Source organism: Heloderma suspectum, chromosome 4 (assembly GCF_057233095.1).
Source record: "Heloderma suspectum isolate Gila_16-S chromosome 4, 16-S_ref, whole genome shotgun sequence".
In the NCBI taxonomy this organism is placed as follows: domain Eukaryota; kingdom Metazoa; phylum Chordata; class Lepidosauria; order Squamata; family Helodermatidae; genus Heloderma; species Heloderma suspectum.
Genome location: NC_139461.1, coordinates 197,550,384 through 197,573,329, shown reverse-complemented (window position 1 = coordinate 197,573,329; position 22,946 = coordinate 197,550,384). Strand labels below are relative to the sequence as shown.

Genomic DNA, 22,946 nt, shown 5'->3' with positions numbered 1-22,946 from the left:
CAGTGAAACTGAAGTTGCCCCAACAGCCTTTGTGGAAGAGAGTTGAACTCTGCTGAAACAGATGAGTGGTTGTCAGCATATCATGCACAGTTCTTTGGGTTGCTGAAAGTAATTAATGTGTCAGCAGTCTTCAGTGCCTTTGTGTGTGTTTTTCTTACATTTACATGGTGTAAGGGGAGAACATGCTATTGTCTTTAATTTTTTTACAAGTATTCCAATAAAACATTCTGCATAATATAACACATACATCTCATTAAGTTTGCTTTAATCCCCCTGCCCCACCCCGAACCTGCCCACACATATTTCAGGCCAAATACTTACATTCTATCAGGACAAAAAAAATAACATGCAATATTTTGGGGCTTTTTTCAAGCTTTATTTACTAAATACAAGTAAAACAAGGGTGTAATCCTATGCAGGTTTAGACAGAAAAAAGTCCTACAACTCCCAGAAATGCTGGGAGTTGTAGGATTTTTTTCTGTCTAAACCTGCATAGGATTGCACCCTAAATATATTAAATTAGATCTCTCTAGGGCAGGGTGGGCAACTTGTACCTCTGCAGATGTTTTGATATAAAGATTCTATCAGTTCGATCCAGCATAGCCAGTGCTGCAGGCCAAAACATCTGGAGGGCCCACCCCTACCCTAGGGCATCAGAACATTTTCTGATGCAAACTGATTATTTTTCTATGCAAATGACCCCATGAAAATTAATGTATTTTGCATTGCAGTTTTTTTCCAGAAAACCCATCCGTGAGTTGCGCTAATCTAAGCTTTCTAGAGGAAGTGTGGGGTATAAATAAATGAACTTTTTTGTTGTTTATTTCTACAGTCTTTATATGATGGTGCAGTTCCTGCTATACCCCAGTTGCCTCTTTTCTACACACCTATCGACTTAGTAGACATCAGCGTAGAAATGGCTGGACTCCAGTTTCCAAACCCTTTTGGCCTTGCCAGCGCGACTCCAACGACCAGTTCGCCAATGATCCGCAGAGCTTTTGAAGCAGGATGGGCCTTTGCACTCACCAAAACATTTAGCCTGGACAAGGTAATGAAAGCTGGGCTTTGAGTGTGTGTCTAAAATAACCTTGCAATGTCACCAGCTGAAAACTAGAAAATGTAGATTTTGAGGGCTGAATTGAACGTTCTACAGTTGTGAGATTTCCTCATTTGTTTTGAGATTTTCAGTTTCCATGGATTAAATGTCAAATTAGAGGCAAAGTTGACTTATCTATATATAGTCTCTCTCTTTTTCTCTCTCTTTATGTAAGGTTTGATTTATCTATACTGGGGTTCTCTCTTTACTCCATATATTTGGGATAAGGATATGATTCCTGGCTAACAAATAAATCTGGTGTTGCTACTTCAGTACCAGAGAATAAGAAATACGAAATGTGTCATGCAGATGTGTGTTGCCCCTGGATAAATTTTGCCAGCCTTACTGAACCTCAGTAGGAACTGCCAAATTACACTGCCTTGAGATTTCACTATGGGCAAAATAAGTGGGGGAATCTAATCCCTGGTTTTATCACTTTCCCCCCTGCATGGAGAGTATCTCCACCACTTTGACTCCCAATTGGACATCTGGTACTGACAGGAGGTAAATTGTAATACAGCTTCATTAACCCACAGAACATATTAAGCTGGAGTCAAAATGATATGCTGAAGCACCCTTTCACTGTGGGTGGCAATTTGATGGTAACTCTAGGTCCCTCGACCAAAGAATGCACATTTTAAATGAAATTGCTAGCAGAGTAAAGTAGACTTCAAAATGACCATGTTAGTGTGACAGGAACAGCAGGGATGAGCTACAACACATTTTTGTTTTTAGCTAAGCCATAGTTTGCTGGTCGTCTGCACCTGGAATTGTTGATTTCAACAAGCGAGCTTCAGAAACCACGATTTGGGTAGACAACATGGCAAACCACTGTTAACCAAAAGTAAAAGTGTTGGAAATCCCCTTCCTGGCCACACAAGAGGAAGAAACAGGAATTGGGGAGGGGGCATGCAGCCCTGGGGCTCACTGCTGCTCATTCTTGCTCATGCATAACATGTTAAGCCATAGTTTAACATGATTTGCAAAGGCAGACATTGGCTATCTTCGTGCTAACAGAAATAAACTTAATTGCTCCACAACACAATTTTCTAATTTTTTATGCCACTTGCATGTCCTAGCCTGGTACAATGTAAAAACAATTATGATCCATATTATATACAGCAATGAGTTGAAGGAAGTAGAAAAGGCCAGGACGCTTTGCAATCAAAAGGCATTTTCTTTTAGTTTCCTTCCCTTGTAAAACATAAGCTTTCTATTCTTTTCTTGTAATGTTGAGCTAGGCCAGTATGTGTGTCTACAGGTCAGCTCTCTATATGTGTCTTTCCAAGCATGGAGTTGCCCAGAAGGTTGTGTTATAATTGTTGTCTAGCCAAAATTAATTCTGGATCACCAGAGCAGTCACTTCTTTAATTAAGGTCGGTAACAGCAGGCAGTGCCACTGTGTCTCCTGTTATACAGCACATTTGCAAAGCCATTCACCTACTGACCATCTTTTTGAACTGTCACCCCTCATGCCCAGCTTTGACTTGCTTCTGATTCACCACCGTGATCTTTGTGGCTTCCACTGACACAGCATCATCAGAGCAGTGCCTTGTGTCATGGAGATCCAACTCCACCACTCACAGAAGTCTTGATGTGCATTTGCAGTTCTTTCCCTCTCCCAAGATTTGTGGTTATTTGTGAGCTGCAGAATTTCAATTAACAGTACTCAGAAGAGGCCTTTGCGTGCTTCTGTGAAACAAATTAAAAATTAGACATGGTTTGAGCCTTAAGACGTTTCCCTACCTGGGAATGACCATCCAAAATATTATTGTGTTACTGTTCGTTCTAGCATGACTATGAAGTGGGAGCAGGCCAGGGCTTAGGAAGCTATGCAGTTGAAAGAGTGCAACTATGCAGATAGGGGATGACTCAGTTCTGGGTTGCTCCCACTGAATTGGGAGATGGTTGGCCACTGTGCAAATAGAATGCTGGACTAGACAGACCCTTGGTCTGATCCAGCATGGCTCTTCTTATGTTCTTATGTTCTGTGTCACACTTGAGAGCAGGCGGTAAAGCTTGCCCCTTATCGCAAACATTTGGTTCACCAGGGCAGCAAAAAGGGTTAAGAATGGCTGCCATTCACTTGTAAGAGGGAAAAATAAGGGGCAGTACCCAATACTGCCTACAGGCTAGCAGTTCCCGAAACAATCAGAAATTAGCAGAAATGCTCATTTCAGAAATGGTCAGCAGAGATTGCAGGAGTTCCAGTGACTAATCCCATACTGGAAAAAATTGTTTCCACTCATTTATGGGGTTCCTTTTGGAAGTGTTAGTTCCTGTTATGCACACAATGGGGTGGGAATTTGGGGAGTTGCAGTCCAACACATCTAGATGTTATCAGGTTGGAGGAGGCTGTCGTATGCTGTCTTTGATTTATTTTCCCATTGTAAATCACTATGATTCACTCTTATAGGGAAAATTAAAGAACTGCATTTGGGGATAACACTGTGATGGGGACAAAACCTTGAAAGTGAATGACTTGGCCACAATATATATCATAAAATATGTCATCCATCTTCTCCTTGCACACCCTGCACATGACAATGACTAGCAGATCGCTAATTCATATATAATGATTATCTCTCCAAGTTAATATCAAAGTGCTCTAATGAAGAAGTTATTGATGTTAAAGTGAGGTTGTCATCTGAAATAAGGAAAAATAAGAAATATATATGCTTCCTTGAGTATTCAATCTGACCTACACCCACACAGCCATCTCCATCTTTCTTTCCTTCCCCTGGAATTAATAGTCAATATTCTTATGTCTGATATATAGTCATGCAAAGATACAGTGCAGTAAATTAGAGGGAGAAAATATATAAGATATAAGTAATGAGATAAAGTAGACCTTGGTTGAACCAGTTTAATGCAGTTTGCCCTGTATAACCACTTCATTTAGCTTCATGTCTGAGGAATTACCGGGGGGGGGGGGGATCAGTATCTAATTGAACCTGTAATTTGGGTACATTGCAGTTTGTGGTTAATATTTAAGTACTTACTGCACTACTAGTTGAAATGAAATTTCTCTTAAATTAACATCTATGAACACAAGCTTTCTGGAAGCACACATGTTCTTTACATATGTAGCATATTTTTTGTTGTCTGTTTTCGTTTTTACTGGATGCCATGGGATCTGGTGTTAGGGAACTATCCAAAATGTGGAAATTGTTGACATTCCAAGACAATGTTTGTGAATGTCCAAAAGTCAGAGATACACTAGTAAGCATTGACCATCAGTGGAATGTAATTTCCTAGCATACACTGGCATTATATGCCCAAAACGTGATCATAGCACAATGGTAGACCACATTCCCCTTCATGGATCACTGCCTTGTTATGGCGAAGGGGCTTGCTTAACTCAGTGAAGCCATAAGCTATGCTGTGCAGGGCCACCCAAGACAGACAGGTCATGGTGGAGAGTTCTGACAAAATGTGGTCCACTGGAGAAGGAAATGGCAACCCACTCCAGTATTCTTGCCAAGAAAACCCCATGGAACGTATCACAAGGCTAAAAGAGATGATGCCAGAAGATGAGCCCCTCAGGTCGGAAGGTGTCCAGTATACTACTGGGGAAATGCAGAGGGAATTTCCAAGTAGCGCCAGAAAGAGTGAAGCGGCTGGGCCAAAGCCGAAAGGACACTGAGCTGCGAATGTGTCTGGTGGTGAAAAGAAAGTCCGATGCTATAAAGAACAATATTGTTTAGGAACCTGGAATGTCAGATCAATGAATCAAGGTAAGCTGGAGGTGGTCAAACATGACATGGCAAGATTGAACATCGACATCTTGGGAATCAGCAAACTAAAATGGACAAGCATGGGTGAATTTAATTCAGGTGACCATTATATCTACTACTGTGGGCAAGAATCCCTTAGAAGAAATGCAGTAGCACTCATAGTCAACAAAAGGATGGGAAAAGCAGTACTGGGGTACAATCTCGAAAACGATAGAATGATCTCAGTACGAATCCAAAGCAAACCATTCAACATCACAGTAATTCAAGTCTATGCCCCAACCCTGAGGCCGAAGAAGCTGAGTTAGATTGGTTCTATGAAGACCTACAACACCTTCTAGAACTAACACCAAAAAAAGATGTCCTCTTCATCATAGGGGATTGGAATGCTAAAGTAGGAAGTCAAGAAATCACCGGGATAACAGGCAAGCATGGCCTTGGTGTACAAAATGAAGCAGGACAAAGGCTAATAGAGTTTTGCCAAGAGAACACGCTGATCATAGCAAACACTCTTTTCCAACAGCAGAAGAGGTGACTCTACACATGGACATCACCAGATGGTCAATATTGAAATCGGATTGATTATGTCCTTTGCAGCCAAAGATGGAGAAGCTCTATACAGTCAGTAAAAACAAGACCTGGAGCTGACTGTGGCTCAGATCATGAGCTGCTTCTTGCAAAATTTCAGCTTAAATTGAAGAACGTAGGGAAAACCACTAAACCATTCAGGTATGACCTAAATCATATCCCTTATGAATATACAGTGGAGGAGAGGAATAGATTTCAGGGATTAGACCTGATAGACAGAGTGCCTGAGGAACTATGGACAGAGGTCCTTAACATTGTTCAGGAGGCAGCAACTCAATCCATCCCAAAGAAAAAGAAATGCAAGAAAGCCAAGTGGCTGTCTGATGAGGCTTTACAAGTAGCTGAGGAAAGAAGGGAAGCGAAGAGCAAGGGAGAAAGGGGAAGATATAGCCAACTGAATGCAGAGTTCCAGAGAATAGCAAGGAGAGACAAGAAGGCCTTCTTAAATGAACAATGCAAAGAAATCAAGGAAAACAACAGAATGGGAAAGACTAGAGATCTTTTCAAGAAAATCAGAAATATCAAGGGAACGTTTTGTGCAAAGATGGGCATGATAAAGGACCAAGAAGGCAGGGACCTAACAGAAGCAGATGAGATTAAGAAGAGGTGGAAAGAATACATAGAAGAACTATACAGGAAAGATCTGAATGTCCCTGATAGCCATGATAGTGCGGTCACTGAACTTGAGCCGGACATCCTAGAGAGTGAAGTCAAGTGGGCCTTAGGAAGTATTACTAACAACAAAGCTAGCGGAGATTACAGTATTCTAGCTGAGCTATTTAAAATCCTAAAAGATGATGCTGTGACAGTGTTGCACTCAATATGCCAACAAATTTGGAACACTCAACAGTGGCCACAAGACTGGAAAAGGTCAGTTTACATTCCAATTCCAAAGAAGGACAATGCCAAAGAGTGTTCAAACTACCGTACAATTGTGCTCATTTCACATGCCAGCAAGGTGATGCTCAAAATTCTACAAGCTAGGCTTCAGCAGCATGTGAACTGAGAACTACCGGAAGTACAAGCTGGGTTTCAAAGAGGCAGAGGAACTAGAGATCAAATCACCAACATTTGCTGGATCATGGAGGAAGCAAGAGAATTCCAGAAAAACGTCTATTTCTGCTTCATTGACTACGCTAAAGCCTTTGATTGTGTGGATCACAACAAACTATGGCAAATTCTTCAAGAGATGGGAGTACCAGACCACCTTACCTGTCTCCTGAGAAACCTGTATGAGGGACAAGAAGCAACAGTAAGAACTGGACATGGAACAACCGAGTGGTTCAAAATTGGGAAAGGTGTACAACAAAGCTGTATATTGTCGCCCTGCTTATTTAACTTATATGCAGAGTACATCATGAGAAACGCCAGGTTGGATTAATCACAGGTCGGAATTAAGATTGCCGGGAGAATTATCAACAACCTCAGATATGCAGACGATACCACCCTAATGGCAGAATGCGAAGAGGATCTAAAGAGCCTCTTGTTGAGGGTGAAAGAGGAGAGTGCTGGTTTGAAACTCAACATTAAAAAAACAAAGATCATGGCATCTGGCTATATAAAAATATATATTTTATATATATATATTTCCTGGCATATAGAAGGGGAAGAAATGGAAGCAGTGACAAATTTTATTTTCTTGGGCTCCAAGATCACCGCAGACGGTGACTGCAGCCATGAAATTAAAAGACGCTTGCTCCTTGGGAGGAAAGCTATGGCAAACCTAGACAGCATAGTAAGAAGCAGAGACATCACCTTGCCGACAAAAGATTCATATAATCAAAGCTATGGTTTTCCCAGTAGCAACGTAAGGCTGTGAGAGCTGGACTATAAGGAAGGCTGAGCGCCAAAGAATTGATGCCTTTGAACTGTGGTGCTGGAGAAGACTCTTACGAGTCCCCTGGACTGCAAGAAGGTCCAGTCAGTCAGTCCTAAAGGAAATCAACCCTGAGTGCTCATTGGAAGGACAGATACTGAAGCTGAAGCTCAAATATTTTGGCCACCTAATGCGAAGAGAAAACTCTCTGAAAAAGACCCTGATGCTGGGAAAGACTGAAGGCAAAAGGAGAAGGGGGCAGCAGAGGATGAGATGGCTAGATAGCATCACCGATGCAATGAATATGGACTTGAGCACACTCCAGGAGCTGTACTGTACTCAGGGAGACTGTACTCAGCTAGATTGGGTTGTTCTGGGTGCCCCCCCCCCAGGTTAGATGTATCAGTGGTCTTCTTAACTCACTATATATTTTCTATCAACCTATCATCCATCCATCCATCCATCCATCCATCCATCCATCAATCCTATGTATTATTTCATTTTTGTCCTGCCTTTTGATTCCCAAAATGCATAAAATAATACAATGTAATTATATTAGGACTGTTTCTACTTCTTCCAAGGTATACATTATGTTGCTCTGGGTAGCATTCAACCCCTCCCCAAATCTTAGTTATCATTAGGCCAGTATGATTGCGTTCATCACTTGATATCCTGTTTCACTTCTCTGACTGCTGACAATTGGATCGTCTATTGCCTGGCTGTACTTTCCTTACTCCTGTCCAATGAAGATTGCCCATCTTTCCAGCATCCAAGGGCAGGGATAGAAAGGTCAATACCTGCATGTGCAGTATTTACTTCCTTCCCTGCCCTCCAGACAGGACTGCAGATTTTTTCACCATCTAAGGGCAGACAGGGAAGAGCTAGGTGAAGTACCTGTGTCTCAGGTGAGCTGCTGAGTGATGGTAATTTGACTTTCCATTTAAGGATGCAATCTTATGCATGTTTAGATAGAGAAGTCCTACAACTCCCAACTGTGCTGGCTGGGGAATGCTGGGAATTGTAGGACTTTTTCTGTCTAAACATGCATAGGATTGCACCCTAAATGATATTAAAATGCAGCACCTTGTTGTTTTTAATATAGCAAAGTTGTTCTATTGAGTTTTGTTAGATTATGACATATTAGTAATTGATAATACAGTTGTGATGATAAACTACCCAGGATGGTCCTTATAATAAATATATGGAACATCCATATGGTATATAGATATAGAAATAGATGAAAGAGATACAGATGTAGATATAGATATGAATATTGATATACATAGGGCATGCCATATGATAAATATACAGCAACTTCATACGTTGTTGAAATAATAAAATATTTTTGGACATTCATAAAATTACTTTTTGATTGCCAGCATTTCTTTTCATGTATGTTGAAATACCCACCAGATGTGGTTCATTCATATTACAACTTTTACCATTTTTATGTACAGAATTTGTGTCCAGATCTTACAGAAGACATATACTAAGGGAACAATCCTATAGCCACTAGACAGCGGCTAGACGGCCATAGGATATAATGTTATCTGGGAACCGACCTCAGAGCCCACACTCTGAAGTTGGTTCCCGGAGAAATGACTTCCCCCCAGTTCCACGCTGCCTCGGAGAGCGCGCGGAACAGCCCCATCCTCTGCGCTCGCAAGAGGAGTGCGGAGCAGCCAAAAAGGGGCGTGGCTGGGGGCATTCCGGGATGGGGCGGGCAGAAATGCCTGTACGACACTTCCAATGTGTCGTACAGCAGCCTCCTCCCCCGCTCCGTCCTCCCGTGGCTAGGCAGCCGCAGTCGGCTGTCTAGCTGAAAATGCAGGGCAGGAGAAACGCGGAGGGAACAATCCCCTCTGTGCCCTGCTTTGGATAGGCGGTCACCTCTGAGTTTGGAGGCGGCCGCCTATCTTGATATGATTGCACCCTTAGGAAGTTAACATCTTGGGGATCAAATGGTGGATCTAAAGGACTTTTGGCTAACACCCAGGGCTTAATTAGTAGCGTGGGTAATATGAAGGGACAATGAGAAAGGGATCTTGCAATTACATTTTCAGAATAAAAATTGGATAAGTATTTGCTATTCTATAAAGTTATATTTCACTGAAGCCTGGAAATAGATCTGAATAACAGCTGGGCTTTACATTTTCAAAAATTAGGGTCAGCCACTGCTTCTGTTTCCCAGAATCTTAGGTATAAGCTGAGACCTCCAACACCTAGCAGCGCTCAGTTCAGTCTGCAATCTCCATCTTGAGACTGGGTCTAAAATATGCACCTCATGGCCACAACATCTGGCTTAATTTTTGTACATTTTTTGCTCCACCCCTTGCTTTTCATACCCAATAGTCTGATGAAGTGTTCTGGAAAACTCAAAAGCTTGCCAGTGTTTTGTGACATTTTGCTTGGGTCCAATAAAGGTCAATATCCAATGTTGCCCATGTGCCAGCAGAACCCAGCTCTGGCACAATGTGTAGCTAGTGCTTCCTAGAGCAACCGCAGAAATGAGCTGAAATGCTCATCTCTGGAATGGAACAGGTCAGCAAAGCTCACAGAAGAGAGCTCTGCTGACCAGTCACTTTCCAGAAACAACCATTTCAACTCATTTCTAGGGCTGCTCTAGGAAGCACTCGCTACACCTTGTGCCAGCAATGAGTTCTGCTGGTGAAACATAATCAGTGGATACCCACAGGGAAAATTGGGTACTGCTCTGGGTAGCATATCAACCCCTCCCCAAATCTTAGTTATCATTAGGCCCGTATGATTGTGCTCATCACTTGATATCCTGTTTCACTTCTCTGACTGCTGACAATTGGATCATCTGTTGCCTGGCTGTACTTTCCTTACTCCTGTCCAATGAAGATTGCCCATCTTTCCAGCATCCAAGGGCAACTGAGGATTTTGGAATAGCAATTGTAGTTTTCCTGGTATCTCTCACCAGTTAGATTTAATAGGATGTTTTCTGTTACATGTTTTAAACATGGGTAATGTGTGTGGGTTCTCACACAGGTCTTCTTCACACGTGGTGAGGAAGCCAAATGGCAAAAAAAATGAAGGCAAATATTAGGTGTTACTTTGCAAATTGTTGGTTGTAACTTTGGTTTAAATCCTTTAATGATCTAACATAATAGAGGAAAGTATTCACTGCATTCACTGATTTCTGCTAAAAGTGCTTGGGCTTGACATTGTGTGTGTGGGGGGGGGGGAGACCTCAGTCCAGGAACGATTATTAAAATCTGTCTTGATTTGGCAGAAATTGACAAATTAATGGATGTAACTCGAAGAAGAACCACATCTCAACAGATAATCAATATAATTGATAACATACACACCCCTTATTGGAATCTACACTGTAGCCTATAAGACTTGACTGAAATTTATTTTTGTAATTTTTTCTCTTCTCTTTTTTCTCTGTATATAGTCAAAATTTTTAAAAGTGTCTGAGGAGGAAGAGATTTTTAAAATCCTACTTTCTCAGAAGAAGAACTGATTGTTGTTTCACTCTGTGCAGCGTTGTTGGAGTAGAGGAGCAAGAATAAACACAGCAGGGACAGCAGAAATATTTGCTTTGATTTTAGCTGTTTCCTTCATTGGTAAAAATGTAATTCTGATTAATCAGAGACATCTGTCTTTACTCTGCTGGTGACATGCATTGATTTGTGATGCTGTCGCTTTCAATAACTTACAGAAGCTGTTGCCTTTATTAAACTTCACCAGCAGAAATAAACATGTGGAATGACTTCATCTGAAATCTCCAGCATTTTTTTTTAACGGTGGGCTGCTTCAAATGTAATGAATGTCAGAACATAAAGAGAGCCCTGCTAGATCAAACCGAAGGCCTATGTTGTCCAGCATTCTGTTCATACAGTGGTCAACTAGGTGCCTGTGGGAAGACCACAAGTAGGACATGAGTGCAACAGCACTCTCCCACCCATATTCCCCAGCAACTGGTATACAGAGGCACACTGTTTCTGATGCTGGAGGTAGCATATAGTCATCAGGGCTAGTAGCCATTGATAGCCTTCTCCTTCATGAATATGTCTAATCCCCTTTTAAAGCCATCCAAATTAGTGGCGATAACCAAACCTTGTGGTAGCGAATTCCATTGTTTACGTATATGTTGTGTGAAGGTGTCCTTCCTTTTATCAGTCCTGAATCTTCCACCATTCAGCTTCATGCAATGACCCCTCTCTAATATTATGAGAGGGGGAGAAAAACCTCTCCGCATCCACTTTCTCCGCACCATGCATATTTTTATACAGCTCTGTCATGGCTCCCCTCACTCACCCTTTTTTCTAAGCTTGTTGTTGTTGTTCAGTCGTTCAGTCATGTCCGACTCTTCGTGACCCCATGGACCATAGCACGCCAGGCCTTCCTGTCCTGCGCTGTCTCCCAGAGCGTGCTCAAGTCCATATTCATTGCATCAGTGATGCTATCTAGCCATCTCATCCTCTGCCGTCTCCTTCTCCTTTTGCCTTCAGTCTTTCCCAGCATCAGGGTCTTTTCCAGAGAGTTTTCTCTTTGCATTAGGTGGCCAAAATATTTGAGCTTCAGCTTCAGTATCTGTCCTTCCAATGAGCAGTCAGGGTTGATTTGATTTGACCTCCTTGCAATCCAGGGGATTCGTAAGAGTCTTCTCCAGCACCACAGTTCGAAAGCATCAGTTCTTCAGCACTCAGCCTTCCTTATAGTCCAGCTCTCACAGCCATACGTTACTACTGGGAAAACCATAGCTTGATTATATGAACCTTTGTCGGCAAGGTGATGTCTCTGCTTCTTACTATGCTGTCTAGGTATGCCATAGCTTTCCTCCCAAGGAGCAAGCGTCTTTTAATTTCATGGCTACAGCCACCATCTGCGGTGATCTTGGAGCCCAAGAACATAAAATCTGTCACTGCTTCCATTTCTTCCCCTTCCATATGCCAGGAAGTGATGGGGCCAGATGCCATGATCTGAGTTTTTATAATGTTGAGTTTCAAACCAGCTTTTGCACTCTCCTCTTTCACCCTCAACAAGAGGCTCTTTAGATCCTCTTCACTTTCTGCCATTAGGGTGGTATCATCTGCGTATCTGAGGTTGTTGATAATTCTTCCGGCAATCTTAATTCCGACCTGTGATTCATCTAACCCAGCGTTTTTCATGATGTACTCTGCATATAAGTTAAATAAGCAGGGCGACAATATGCAGCCTTGTCGTACTCTTTCCCAATTTTGAACCAATTGGTTGTTCCATGTCTGGTTCTTACTGTTGCTTCTTGACCATCATACAGGTTTCTCAGGAGACAGGTAAGGTGGTCTGATACCCCCATCTCTTTCAGAATTTGCCAGAGTTTGTTGTGATCCACACAATCAAAGGCTTTAGCATAGTCAATGAAGCAAAAATAGACGTTTTTCTGGAATTCTCTCGCTTTCTCCATGATCCAGCGAAAGTTGGTGATTTATCTCTAGTTCCTCTGCCTCTTCGAAACCCAGCTTCTACTTCCGGTAGTTCTCAGTTCACATACTGCTGAAGCCTAGCTTGTAGGATTTTGAGCATCACCTTGCTCGCATGAGAAATGAGCACAATTGTACTGTAGTCTGAACACTCTTTGGCATTGCCCTTCTTTGGAATTGGAATGTAAACGGACCTTTTCCAGTCTTGTGGCCACTGTTGAGTGTTCCAAATTTGCTGGCATATTGAGTGCAGCACTTTAACAGCATCATCTTTTAGGATCTTAAATAGCTCAGCTGGAAGACTGTCATCTCCGCTAGCTTTGTTGTTAGTAATGCTTCCTAAGGCCCACTTGACTTCACTCTGTAGGATGTCCGGCTCAAGTTCCGTGACCACACTATCATGGCTATCAGGGACATTCAGATCTTTCCTGTATAGTTCTTCTGTGTATTCCTTCCACCTCTTCTTAATCTCATCTGCTTCCGTTAGGTCCCTGCCTTCTTTGTCCTTTATCATGCCCATCTTTGCACAAAACGTTCCCTTGATACCTCCGATTTTCTTGAAGACATCTCTAGTCTTTCCCATTCTATTGTTTTCTTTGATTTCTTTACATTGTTCATTTAAAAAGGCCTTCTTGTCTCTCCTTCCTATTCTCTGGAACTCTGCATTCAGTTGGATATATCTTCCCCTTTCTCCCTTGCTCTTCGCTTTCCTTCTTTCCTCAGCTACTTGTAAAGCCTCATCAGACAGCCACTTGGCTTTCTTGCATTTCTTTTTCTTTGGGATGGATTGAGTTGCTGCCTCCTGAACAATATTAAGGACCTCTGTCCATAGTTCCTCAGGCACTCTGTCTATCAGGTCTAATCCCTGAAATCTATTCCTCACCTCCTCTGTATATTCATAAGGGATATGATTTAGGTCATGCCTGAATGGTTTAGTGGTTTTCCCTACGTTCTTCAATTTAAGCTGAAATTTTGCAAGAAGCAGTTCATGATCTGAGCCACAGTCAGCTCCAGGTCTTGTTTTGACTGACTGTATAGAGCTTCTCCATCTTTGGCTGCAAAGGACATAATCAATCCAACTTCGATACTGACCATCTGGTGATGTCCATGTGTAGAGTCGCCTCTTCTGCTGTTGGAAAAGAGTGTTTGCTATGATCAGCATGTTCTCTTGGCAAAACTCTATTAGCCTTTGTCCTGCTTCATTTTGTACACCAAGGCCATGCTTGCCTGTTATCCCGGTGATTTCTTGACTTCCTACTTTAGCATTCCAATCCCCTATGATGAAGAGGACATCTTTTTTTGGTGTTAGTTCTAGAAGGTGTTGTAGGTCTTCATAGAACCAATCTACCTCAGCTTCTTCGGCATCAGTGGTTGGGGCATAGACTTGAATTACTATGATGTTGAATGGTTTGCCTTGGATTCGTACTGAGATCATTCTATCATTTTTAAGATTGTACCCCAGTACTGCTTTTCCCACCCTTTTGTTGACTATGAGCGCTACTCTATTTCTTCTAAGGGATTCTTGCCCACAGTAGTAGATATAATGGTCACCTGAATTAAATTTGCCCATGCTTGTCCATTTTAGTTCGCTGATTCCCAAGATATCGATGTTCAATCTTGCCATCTCATGTTTGACCACCTCCAGCTTACCTTGATTCATTGATCTGACATTCCAGGTTCCTAAACAATATTGTTCTTTACAGCATCGGATTTTCTTTTCACCACCAGACACATCTACAGCTGAGTGTCCTTTCGGCTTTGGCCCAGCCGCTTCACTCTTTCTGGAGCTACTTGGAAATACCCTCTGCTCTTCCCCAGTAGTATATTGGACACCTTCCGACTTGAGGGGCTCATCTTCCGGCGTCATCTCTTTTAGCCTTGTGATACGTTCCATGGGGGTTTTTTTGGCAAGAATACCGGAGTGGGTTGCCATTTCCTTCTCCAGTGGACCACATTTTGTCAGAACTCTCCGCCATGACCTGTCCGTCTTGGGTGGCCCTGCACGGCATAGCTTATGGCTTCACTGAGTTACGCAAGCCCCTTCGCCACAACAAGGCAATGATCCATGAAGGGGTTTTTCTAAGCTAAAGAGCCCCAAATGTTGGAACCTTTCCTCAGCTACAGTTTAGCTGTATAAGAATGAGCAGTAATGAGGCTCACGCCGGTGCCCTCCCCTCCTCCTCTTTCTTTGGTGTGGCCATGAGGAGTTCAGAAGCTTTTGCTTCTGTTTTAGATTAACTGCAGCTTGCCATGTCACCTGAACTGGACAAAGGGTGGTTAATCTCAGCTGTGGATAGTTGAAACAAGCCAGCTTGAAACCAAAGGTTATGAAGTTGGATTTTTTCAGCTAATCATAGTTAAGAATAACCACCGTTTGGGGACTGAATGATACACTAAATCGTGTTTAATCTAAAATGGCAGAAGAAGCTCCCCAATCTCTTTGTAGCTACACTGGAGGTGGATAGGGGAGGGGGAAACAGGTGAGTGAAAGGCTCTGTCAGGTTCAGTCTCATGAAGCTATGGTCTAGCATTACCTCAGAGCGCAGCATAGTATCTCATAGTATAAAGAAAGATACAACACTGTGAAAAAATCTTCAAGCTAATAGCTTGTGTGTGTGTGTGTTTACAATTAATTTGCACAGTAACTTGTAACAGGGATGATGGCATGGCATATCTGGAGAAGATGCTTGCCAATTAGATCCACTGCCTATATGAATTAACTAATTGTGCTAAGAAATGACATTCCTCCATAATATTAGACACTCTGATTCAAGCAACAAACAGTGGTGTTTCCATAGGGACCAATATGGGAGGCACATGCCTCTCTTTCTAATTATAAGTGCCAGCACTGAAGCACAATGACTTGTATTGTCCTCTGTAATGTCAGTATTTTTGTGGAATTGAACTCACACTGTAAAAAGCGTATTTTCTTTTTCTGATATCACAGCACAGTAATTTACAACATGCTCATTACCCTTTCTGGTTCCAAGTCTGCCTGTCCCCTCCCTCTCTAGAAATACCTTAAAACAATATTACAATGCAGAACTCTTGATGCTTTTAATACAGTGAAGTTTGTTCCATGGAGTTTTTTTAGAATATGAAATAATATTTTACAATTCAGTTGTGATCACGAAGTGCAATTTGCCTAGCTTGCATGTGATAAAGTAAGTATATGCTTACCAAGGGACTTACATGAGAATTAGAGCCCTAGCTTGAGCATCTGCTTGAAATTTTATTACCTTTTCCTACTGACAGTGTTTCCCTTGTTGTGTTTCTCGACTGACAGCTGAATATTGCATTGATTGATTGATTATTTGTTTATTTATTTATTTGCAGCAAATACGTTTAGCCAAACTTTGTTTCCTTTAAAAACAAAAAACAAAAACGAAACCAGGAATTTAGAACTTGCTTTTGATTTTCATCCTGTATTATATATATATACTCTTGACATTTGTAGATGCCAGATTGAAGTCTAGTTTGCTGTAGCCAAGACAGACCATTAACTTGCAGTGAAATGCCACTTGATATCTCAGTAAACAGAAATATTCTATGCTTTATTGTGTAGACCATATGAAAGCTACATAGGCTCTCTTTGGATAGACAAATGATCTGATTGTTAATGTCAAATGAAAAAAGTGAGTGTTTGCCTTTCTACTAAATAACATCAAAGTCAATTTTTATTAACACCAATCCTAGGGGTAGAAGGGAAACCCAAGCATTTTACAGGATATCTCAGTCCACTGAGCTTTTGGGCAGTAACTTGAATTATTTATTGTTTTACAAATAAATGTTCCATTGTTCTACTCAAATTGAGATGTGGATGTAAAATGAGAGAATAGCAATAAGGGATAAGCTATGAAGGGGGCAATGTGTTTCATCCATAGAGCTGCATATTTGTTAAAGAAAAGCGCACTTGATTTTTTTTAAAAAAATGTGGATTAATTCTTTATTGATTGGGAATTTTCACATTGTTGTACCAAGGAGTCTTAAGGAGCGCCTCCAGCAGCACCAGACAGGCCGCTTAACAAGATCAGCCTCGGATGGCCTTCTCTCTGTCCCATCAGCCAGGACAGCTAGACTGGTGGGGACGAGGGAGAGGGCCTTTTCTGTGGTGGCCCCCACTCTGTGGAACTCCCTCCCTAGGGAACTCCGTCATGCCCCCTCTTTAATGAGCTTCCGTCATGCATTAAAAACGTGGCTGTTCAGGCAGGCATTTGGGGTGGGTTAGGGTATTTTAGAAAATGTTTTTATTGTAGAATTTTATTGTTTTAAACTGTTTTTATTGTATGTTGTACATCGCCCAGAGTGGCTGGGTGACCAGCCAGATGGGCGATTAATAAATTTAATAATAAATAAATAAAAATAAAAAAGGAGTCTGAAACCATTTATTCTTGAGTAGCTCCACCCACTTTAGAATATCGCTGGTTCTTTCCATTTTTTCAAATACTTTTCTTTATTTTTTTCTGTTGTGAGTGAAACTGTGGGCAGTCTTTTAAAATCTTACTTTTAAAAAATTTGACAGGGATAAGGAGTGATTGTAAAATTGCTTAGTAAAAAAGAAATAGTGCTGTGCTTAAGTTTTTGGCAAGTTGTGAGGGGTGGGGGCAAAATGAAAACTCCAGTGAAAGAGGTTAGGAAATAATTTTCTCCTTGGGGAGGGGGGCATGGGGTTCCGTTTACCTTTTTAAGTAGAGGAGGTGGCCAAGGGGGTCTTATTTCTTTCTTTGTATGTTAAAAATAACCCAATGCACTTTACAGAAAGGCTTCTCCAGTATGGCTGCTGTTCTTGAATTCCTGTGACAGTGCTCAATGCCATGCAGTCTCATGGGAGTTCAGGGCCAAACTAAACATTCTGGTAATTACACATAGCAAAGCTATGTGTGATTTGGGGTGCACACAGCCCCAAATTGGATCAGGACCATGGCAATTTGGGAGGGGATATTTAAACTTTCCCCTCTCATGTTTGTGCTGAAATTCCACACACACACACACACACACACACACCATTAGTAGATTCTAATGGGGACATTCTTTATTTTTTAACATTCCCCACCCCACACACAGCGGGTGGAATTTCAACACACACACAAAAAAGGGGAAGCTGAAATCTCCTTTCCTAAATTGCCGTAGTCCAGGTCCAAAGTGGGGCTATGTGCACTTACATGGGGGTAAGGAAGGCAATCATGCGTAGCTCTGTTATGCGTGATTTAAAGAGCAGCCTCATCTACATGGAGAATGTACTGCGATGCTGCGACACCTCCACTCATTGGTGCGACATATGACGTTACCCCCAATCTGTATTAGTTCCAGGTTTTCCTGCCATAAAAACTGCATTTGCACAACAACATTTTGTGACAGATTTCCCCATGAACGCGACTTTCCTGAATTTTAGGACTCAGTGTGTCCTAAACTTGCAGTACCACTCCAAGGGGTGGAGGAGGGGCTTCAGCTCTGGCTGGGCAAGTGGTGCTGAGAGAAGTTAACTCATTCCTGTCAGCTTCACCTTCTACTGACAGGGTTGGGGGGCAGAGCGTTAATACTGTTTACTAATACATACACAGAGGTGTGAATCTGTGAATAACGAACACACATTTCTGCCGGCTTCTCTCCCACTCTCCCTCTCTCCCTCTCTCCCTCTCTCTCTCTCTCTGCCCTGCCCAGTGGACTAAAGAGTGAATGCAATGCTGCATCCCCTCTCCCCTCCCCCTGCCTTTGGGGAAAATCTTTTTGGAACATCTTTTCAAGCCTTCCCAGTTCTCTCCTTTGCCCTTTTTATTTCTTTGTCTCAAGGAACAACTAGCTGAAAACAGGCCAATATACATGTCTGCTCAAAAGTAAATCACATTATCTTCAAGGATGCTTACTCCTGAGAAACTCAGCTAGGGATGGACAGATGTTCCCCCCATCTGGGTCCTCTGGGCACCTGCCAAGCTGCTGGCCCCGCTTGCTCACCGCTGCACCTATCCTGAGCCATCCGCAAGCGCCTGTCATTCCCGCAGCTTCAGTTTTGCAAAAAAAGAAAACAAAAAACAGGCAACTCAGGAACTTCCATAAATTTAATGTTGTGCACATAGTGACCGTAAAGACCCCATCTATGCAATATTACAGGTGTAAATGGCCCATTTATGCCTGTAATATTTAGATGGGGCGTTTATGGCCGGCATGTGCACAATATTAAATTTATGGAAGTTCCTGAGTCGCCATTTCTTTTTGCAAAATGGCAACCATGGGAATGACAGGTGCCTGCGGACAGCTCAGGGTAGGTGAGGATGGCTTGGCGAGCATGTGGGGTGTGCGAGTGGGGAAGGGGCTCAGCGGGCACAGCCAGGAGGCACGAGCGTTGGTCTCCTGAACTGAGCAGGGCGCCTGTGCCATCCCTAAACTCAGCATGTTGCTGTTTGGATGGATTTAAAAACGCACAAAATCTCTCCTCCTTTGCATCACCACATCTACGCATAAGCTTAATGGATGAAGGGGGGGGGAAGAAAAGAATCCTGTTGACATCCCAAGACTCTGCCTACATAGCCAAATTAATGTGATTTAGTATTACATGTTTGCCTCACAAAAGCAAAATTTGTATTGAATCTTCACGGCATTAATTGGATACGTGTGCCATGGGAGGAGTAGATGTGAATTCAAGAAAATGCGTTTTTAAACTGCATTGGTGTCGGAAGACACCCCCGTGTAGCTTGGGCCAATGTCTGGTTTGGCCCTGAGGAAGAGCTGCTGGGCCGAAAGCCTTTGTGCAGAGAGCCCCACAATGCTGCAACTGTGCATGGGGCAATTTTACAGTTAAACAATAAAAAGAAGACCCTGTTGGCCACTTCCTACATGTAAAAAGATTAGCGGAAACCCTGCCCCCTCCCCAACTGAGACACCCCCCCCATGAAAGAGGCAGAAAAAACATTGCGTCTTTCAAAGGAAGAGGAAAAAAATCATGAGAATGGGGGCAGAGTTCAGCACAGCATTGAAAATCAATATGGTAGGCTTGTTAGGGTTAAAATTGCTGCGGGTTCAAATTAAAGGTGAGGGTTAAAATGTTCATTTGGCCATTAAATGAAATATAGCTTGCAATACACACTTACTTATTTTTGAGTAAACATGCATAGGATTGCACCGTTAAACTGTTTATTGAGAACGGAGTCCCTATTGGTCTTACTTTCTCCATCTAAGTTGGAAAGGGCTGACCTGTGTCTAAAACCATAAAACAAAGGCTTGAAGTGTTGTCAAAGGGCTGTACCTCTGTACCTGTTTAGTTTTAATTTCTTTTCCTTCCATCTTTTTTTCCTTAAGCCTGTCTTACAGTTAGACATTTGGTGTGTGTGTGTGTGTGTGTGTGTGTGAGAGAGAGAGAGAGAGAGAGGGGGAGATTTGTTGCTTGCAATGTTGTTGTGTTTCCCTACTTCTATAATTAGTGACTGGACTAATGAAGTCTTTATTTCTCAATCCTATGGCATCTCTCAACATTTTTGCTAACTGTACATATCTATTCAATGCAAAATCACAAACTTTATAGTGAAAAGGTGTTAAAGTAGACCCAATAAAGCTTTGAGAGATTGCACAGATTCAGTTAATGTGCAATTTTATTGATCATATGCTTTTGTTTAAAAAAAATGAATTAAGGCAGGAAACAGCTATTGTCATTTAAGTACAGGATTGCAACAAAATCAGTAAGTATCGATTTACCTGATCTATTTCTTCCATTATCATTGGATTCTAGTTTCCTCCCTCTTACCAACTATTCTTAGCCAACTAAGTAGGAAATGAAATTGACCAGAACAAATTCAAAGTTAGATATGGAATAAGAGTCCAAAGTAATGTGGGGGGTAGAAAACTACAATATCTTAGGACAGTGAATATATATATATATATATATATATATATATATGAATGAATATGCCTTAGAGTGAGAGAATATTGTTCTAGGCTTGTAGGCTTGTAAAAACATATCTACAGGCTTCTGGTAATGGATTAATATTTGCAGTTTGAAGCAGTATTTCCCATTAATCTTCATTCCAGATTTGCAACAACCTATATTGAACCAAAATTGTACAGCAATGCAGACATGGACTCTTCACTTGCCATTTCCAGCAAAGGGAGAGAGCTTTCTTGTTGTTGTTGTTGTTAGCAAATCTAAATATAGTTGAGTTGATAGGAGAGAAATGTGTAGATCACCTATTAGTAAAGATCAAACAAACGCTAATTCCATTTTGTATGATTACTCTCCCAGAGAAGAGGATTTAACAACTCCAACCATATTTTTTTCCTCTGTATTGTGCCGTAAGAGTGGTTTCACACTGCTACTTCATTATTGCTCAGATTGTGTAGGCAAGTGGTCACTGTCTGTTTATTTATAAATAGCTTCACTTGTGGACTATGTTGGTCTACGGTTCTTTGGATAGGATGGTATTTCTCACAGCAGGTTAGAAAGCAGGATTTTCTGTGTGAGTGTGTGTGTGTGTGTGTGTGTATGTGTGTGTGTGTGTGTGTGTGTATATATATATATATATATATATATATATATGGTTTATGGATTAAGAATTAAACTTTGAAAAAAGAAATTTTGCATAGTAAAAGGCAGAGGAAAGAAATGGTTATTCAGCTATTAAATAAGGATGGCAAAACGATAACAGATGACAAAGAAAAGGCAGAGGTGCTCAATTCCTACTTTGGCTCAGTCTTCTCCCAAAAGAGGGTCTATGACCCCCCTGGCAAAGGTGAAGGGGCAGGATTGCAGCTTGAGATCGATAGGCATTTGGTCAAGGAACATCTAATTACTTGGAATGAGTTCAAATCTCCAGGGCCAGATGAACTGCATCTTAGAGTAATAAAGGAACTGGCAGAAGAACTCTCAGAACCGCTGTCTATTCTCTTTGAGAAATCATGGAGGACGGGAGAAGTGCCAGATGACTGGAGGAGGGCTAATGTTGTCCCTATCTTTAAAAAGGGTAAAAAGGAGGAACCTGGGAACTACAGACCAGTCAGTCTGACATCCATCCCTGGGAAAATTCTGGCACAGATAGGGGTGCACAAAAGTCACTTACCTGGTCTCGCAGCTTTTCGCGGTGGGGGGGAGACGCTTCGCTGCTCTCCCCCCGACGTTCAGGCCGGAGGGGGGAGGCTTCCCGCCTCGCCTGGCCGAGAAATAAAAAGTTTTTTTTAAAAAAACGCCCCCGTGATAGGCTACATGACGATTAACGTAGCCTATCACGGCTAGATCTGCAAAGTCATCCGTGATAGGCTATGTAAATCATCACGTAGCCTATCACGGGTGACTTTAAAAAAAAAAAAGCACATACGCAAATGGCGGCCCCCATAGGGAGCCGCCATTCGCGTTCCTTATTTGGTCGCTGTAGTCTACGTAAATCTTTACGTAGACTACAGCGACCAAATAAGGAATGTGAATGGCGGCTCCCTATGGGGGCCGCCATTAGCCGTACGGGCTTTTTTTTTTTTTTAAGTCACCCGTGATAGGCTACGTGAGGATTTACGTAGCCTATCACGGCTGACTTTGCAAATCTAGCCGTGATAGGCTACGTTAATTGTCACGTAGCCTATCACGGGGGCGTTTTTTTTTTTTTAGTTTTATTGGAATGGCGGCGGCAGCAGCCGGTCGAAAGATCGGCTGCCGCCCCCGCCCCTGACCAAGACCCGCCGAACCACTGCCGGGACCCGCCGCCGGGAGGGACATTCGGGAAAGGTAAGTCCCATCCCGGGGGGGGGGGGTGCGGGGGGGTGCGGAGAATTTCTCCCCGAAACTTGTTCGGGGGGCCGAACACGTTGGCGCTCGGCCCCCCGAAGTTTCGGGGAGAAATTCTCCGCCAACCCTAGGCGCAGATGATAAAGCAATCCATCTGTAAGCACCTTGAAAACAATGCAGTGATTACTTGAAGCCAACATGGATTTGTCAAGAACAAATCCTGCCAGACAAATCTGATCTGATTTTTTGATCAGGTAACCTCCCTTGTGGACTGTGGGAATGTTGTGGACATAATATACCTTGACTTCAGCAAAGCTTTCGACAAAGTGCCCCATGATATCCCGATGAGCAAACTAGCTCAAAGTGGGCTAGATGAAACAACAATCAGGTGGATCCACGGTTGGCTACAGGATAAGACTCAAAGAATGCTGATCAATGGGATCTTCTCAAACTGGGAAGAGGTAACGAGTGGGGTACTGCAGGGCTAAGTCCTGGGCCCAGTGCTCTTCAACATTTTTATTAATGACTTAGAGGAGGAGGTGTAGGGAATGCTGATCAAATTTGCAGATGACACAAA

General features: G+C 42.3%; 1 protein-coding gene across 8 annotated transcripts in view; it reads left to right on the top strand.

Moving 5' to 3' along the window:
• Positions 1-22,946, top strand: part of DPYD (dihydropyrimidine dehydrogenase) — a 761,638-nt gene that overhangs the window by 400,704 nt on the left and 337,988 nt on the right. For all 8 annotated transcript variants that reach the window (XM_084851877.1, XM_084851875.1, XM_084851880.1 and 5 more), the window contains one exon: positions 833-1,048. In XM_084851877.1, coding sequence (XP_084708003.1) covers positions 833-1,048 — 216 coding nt within the window. The remainder of the gene's footprint in view (positions 1-832; positions 1,049-22,946) is intronic.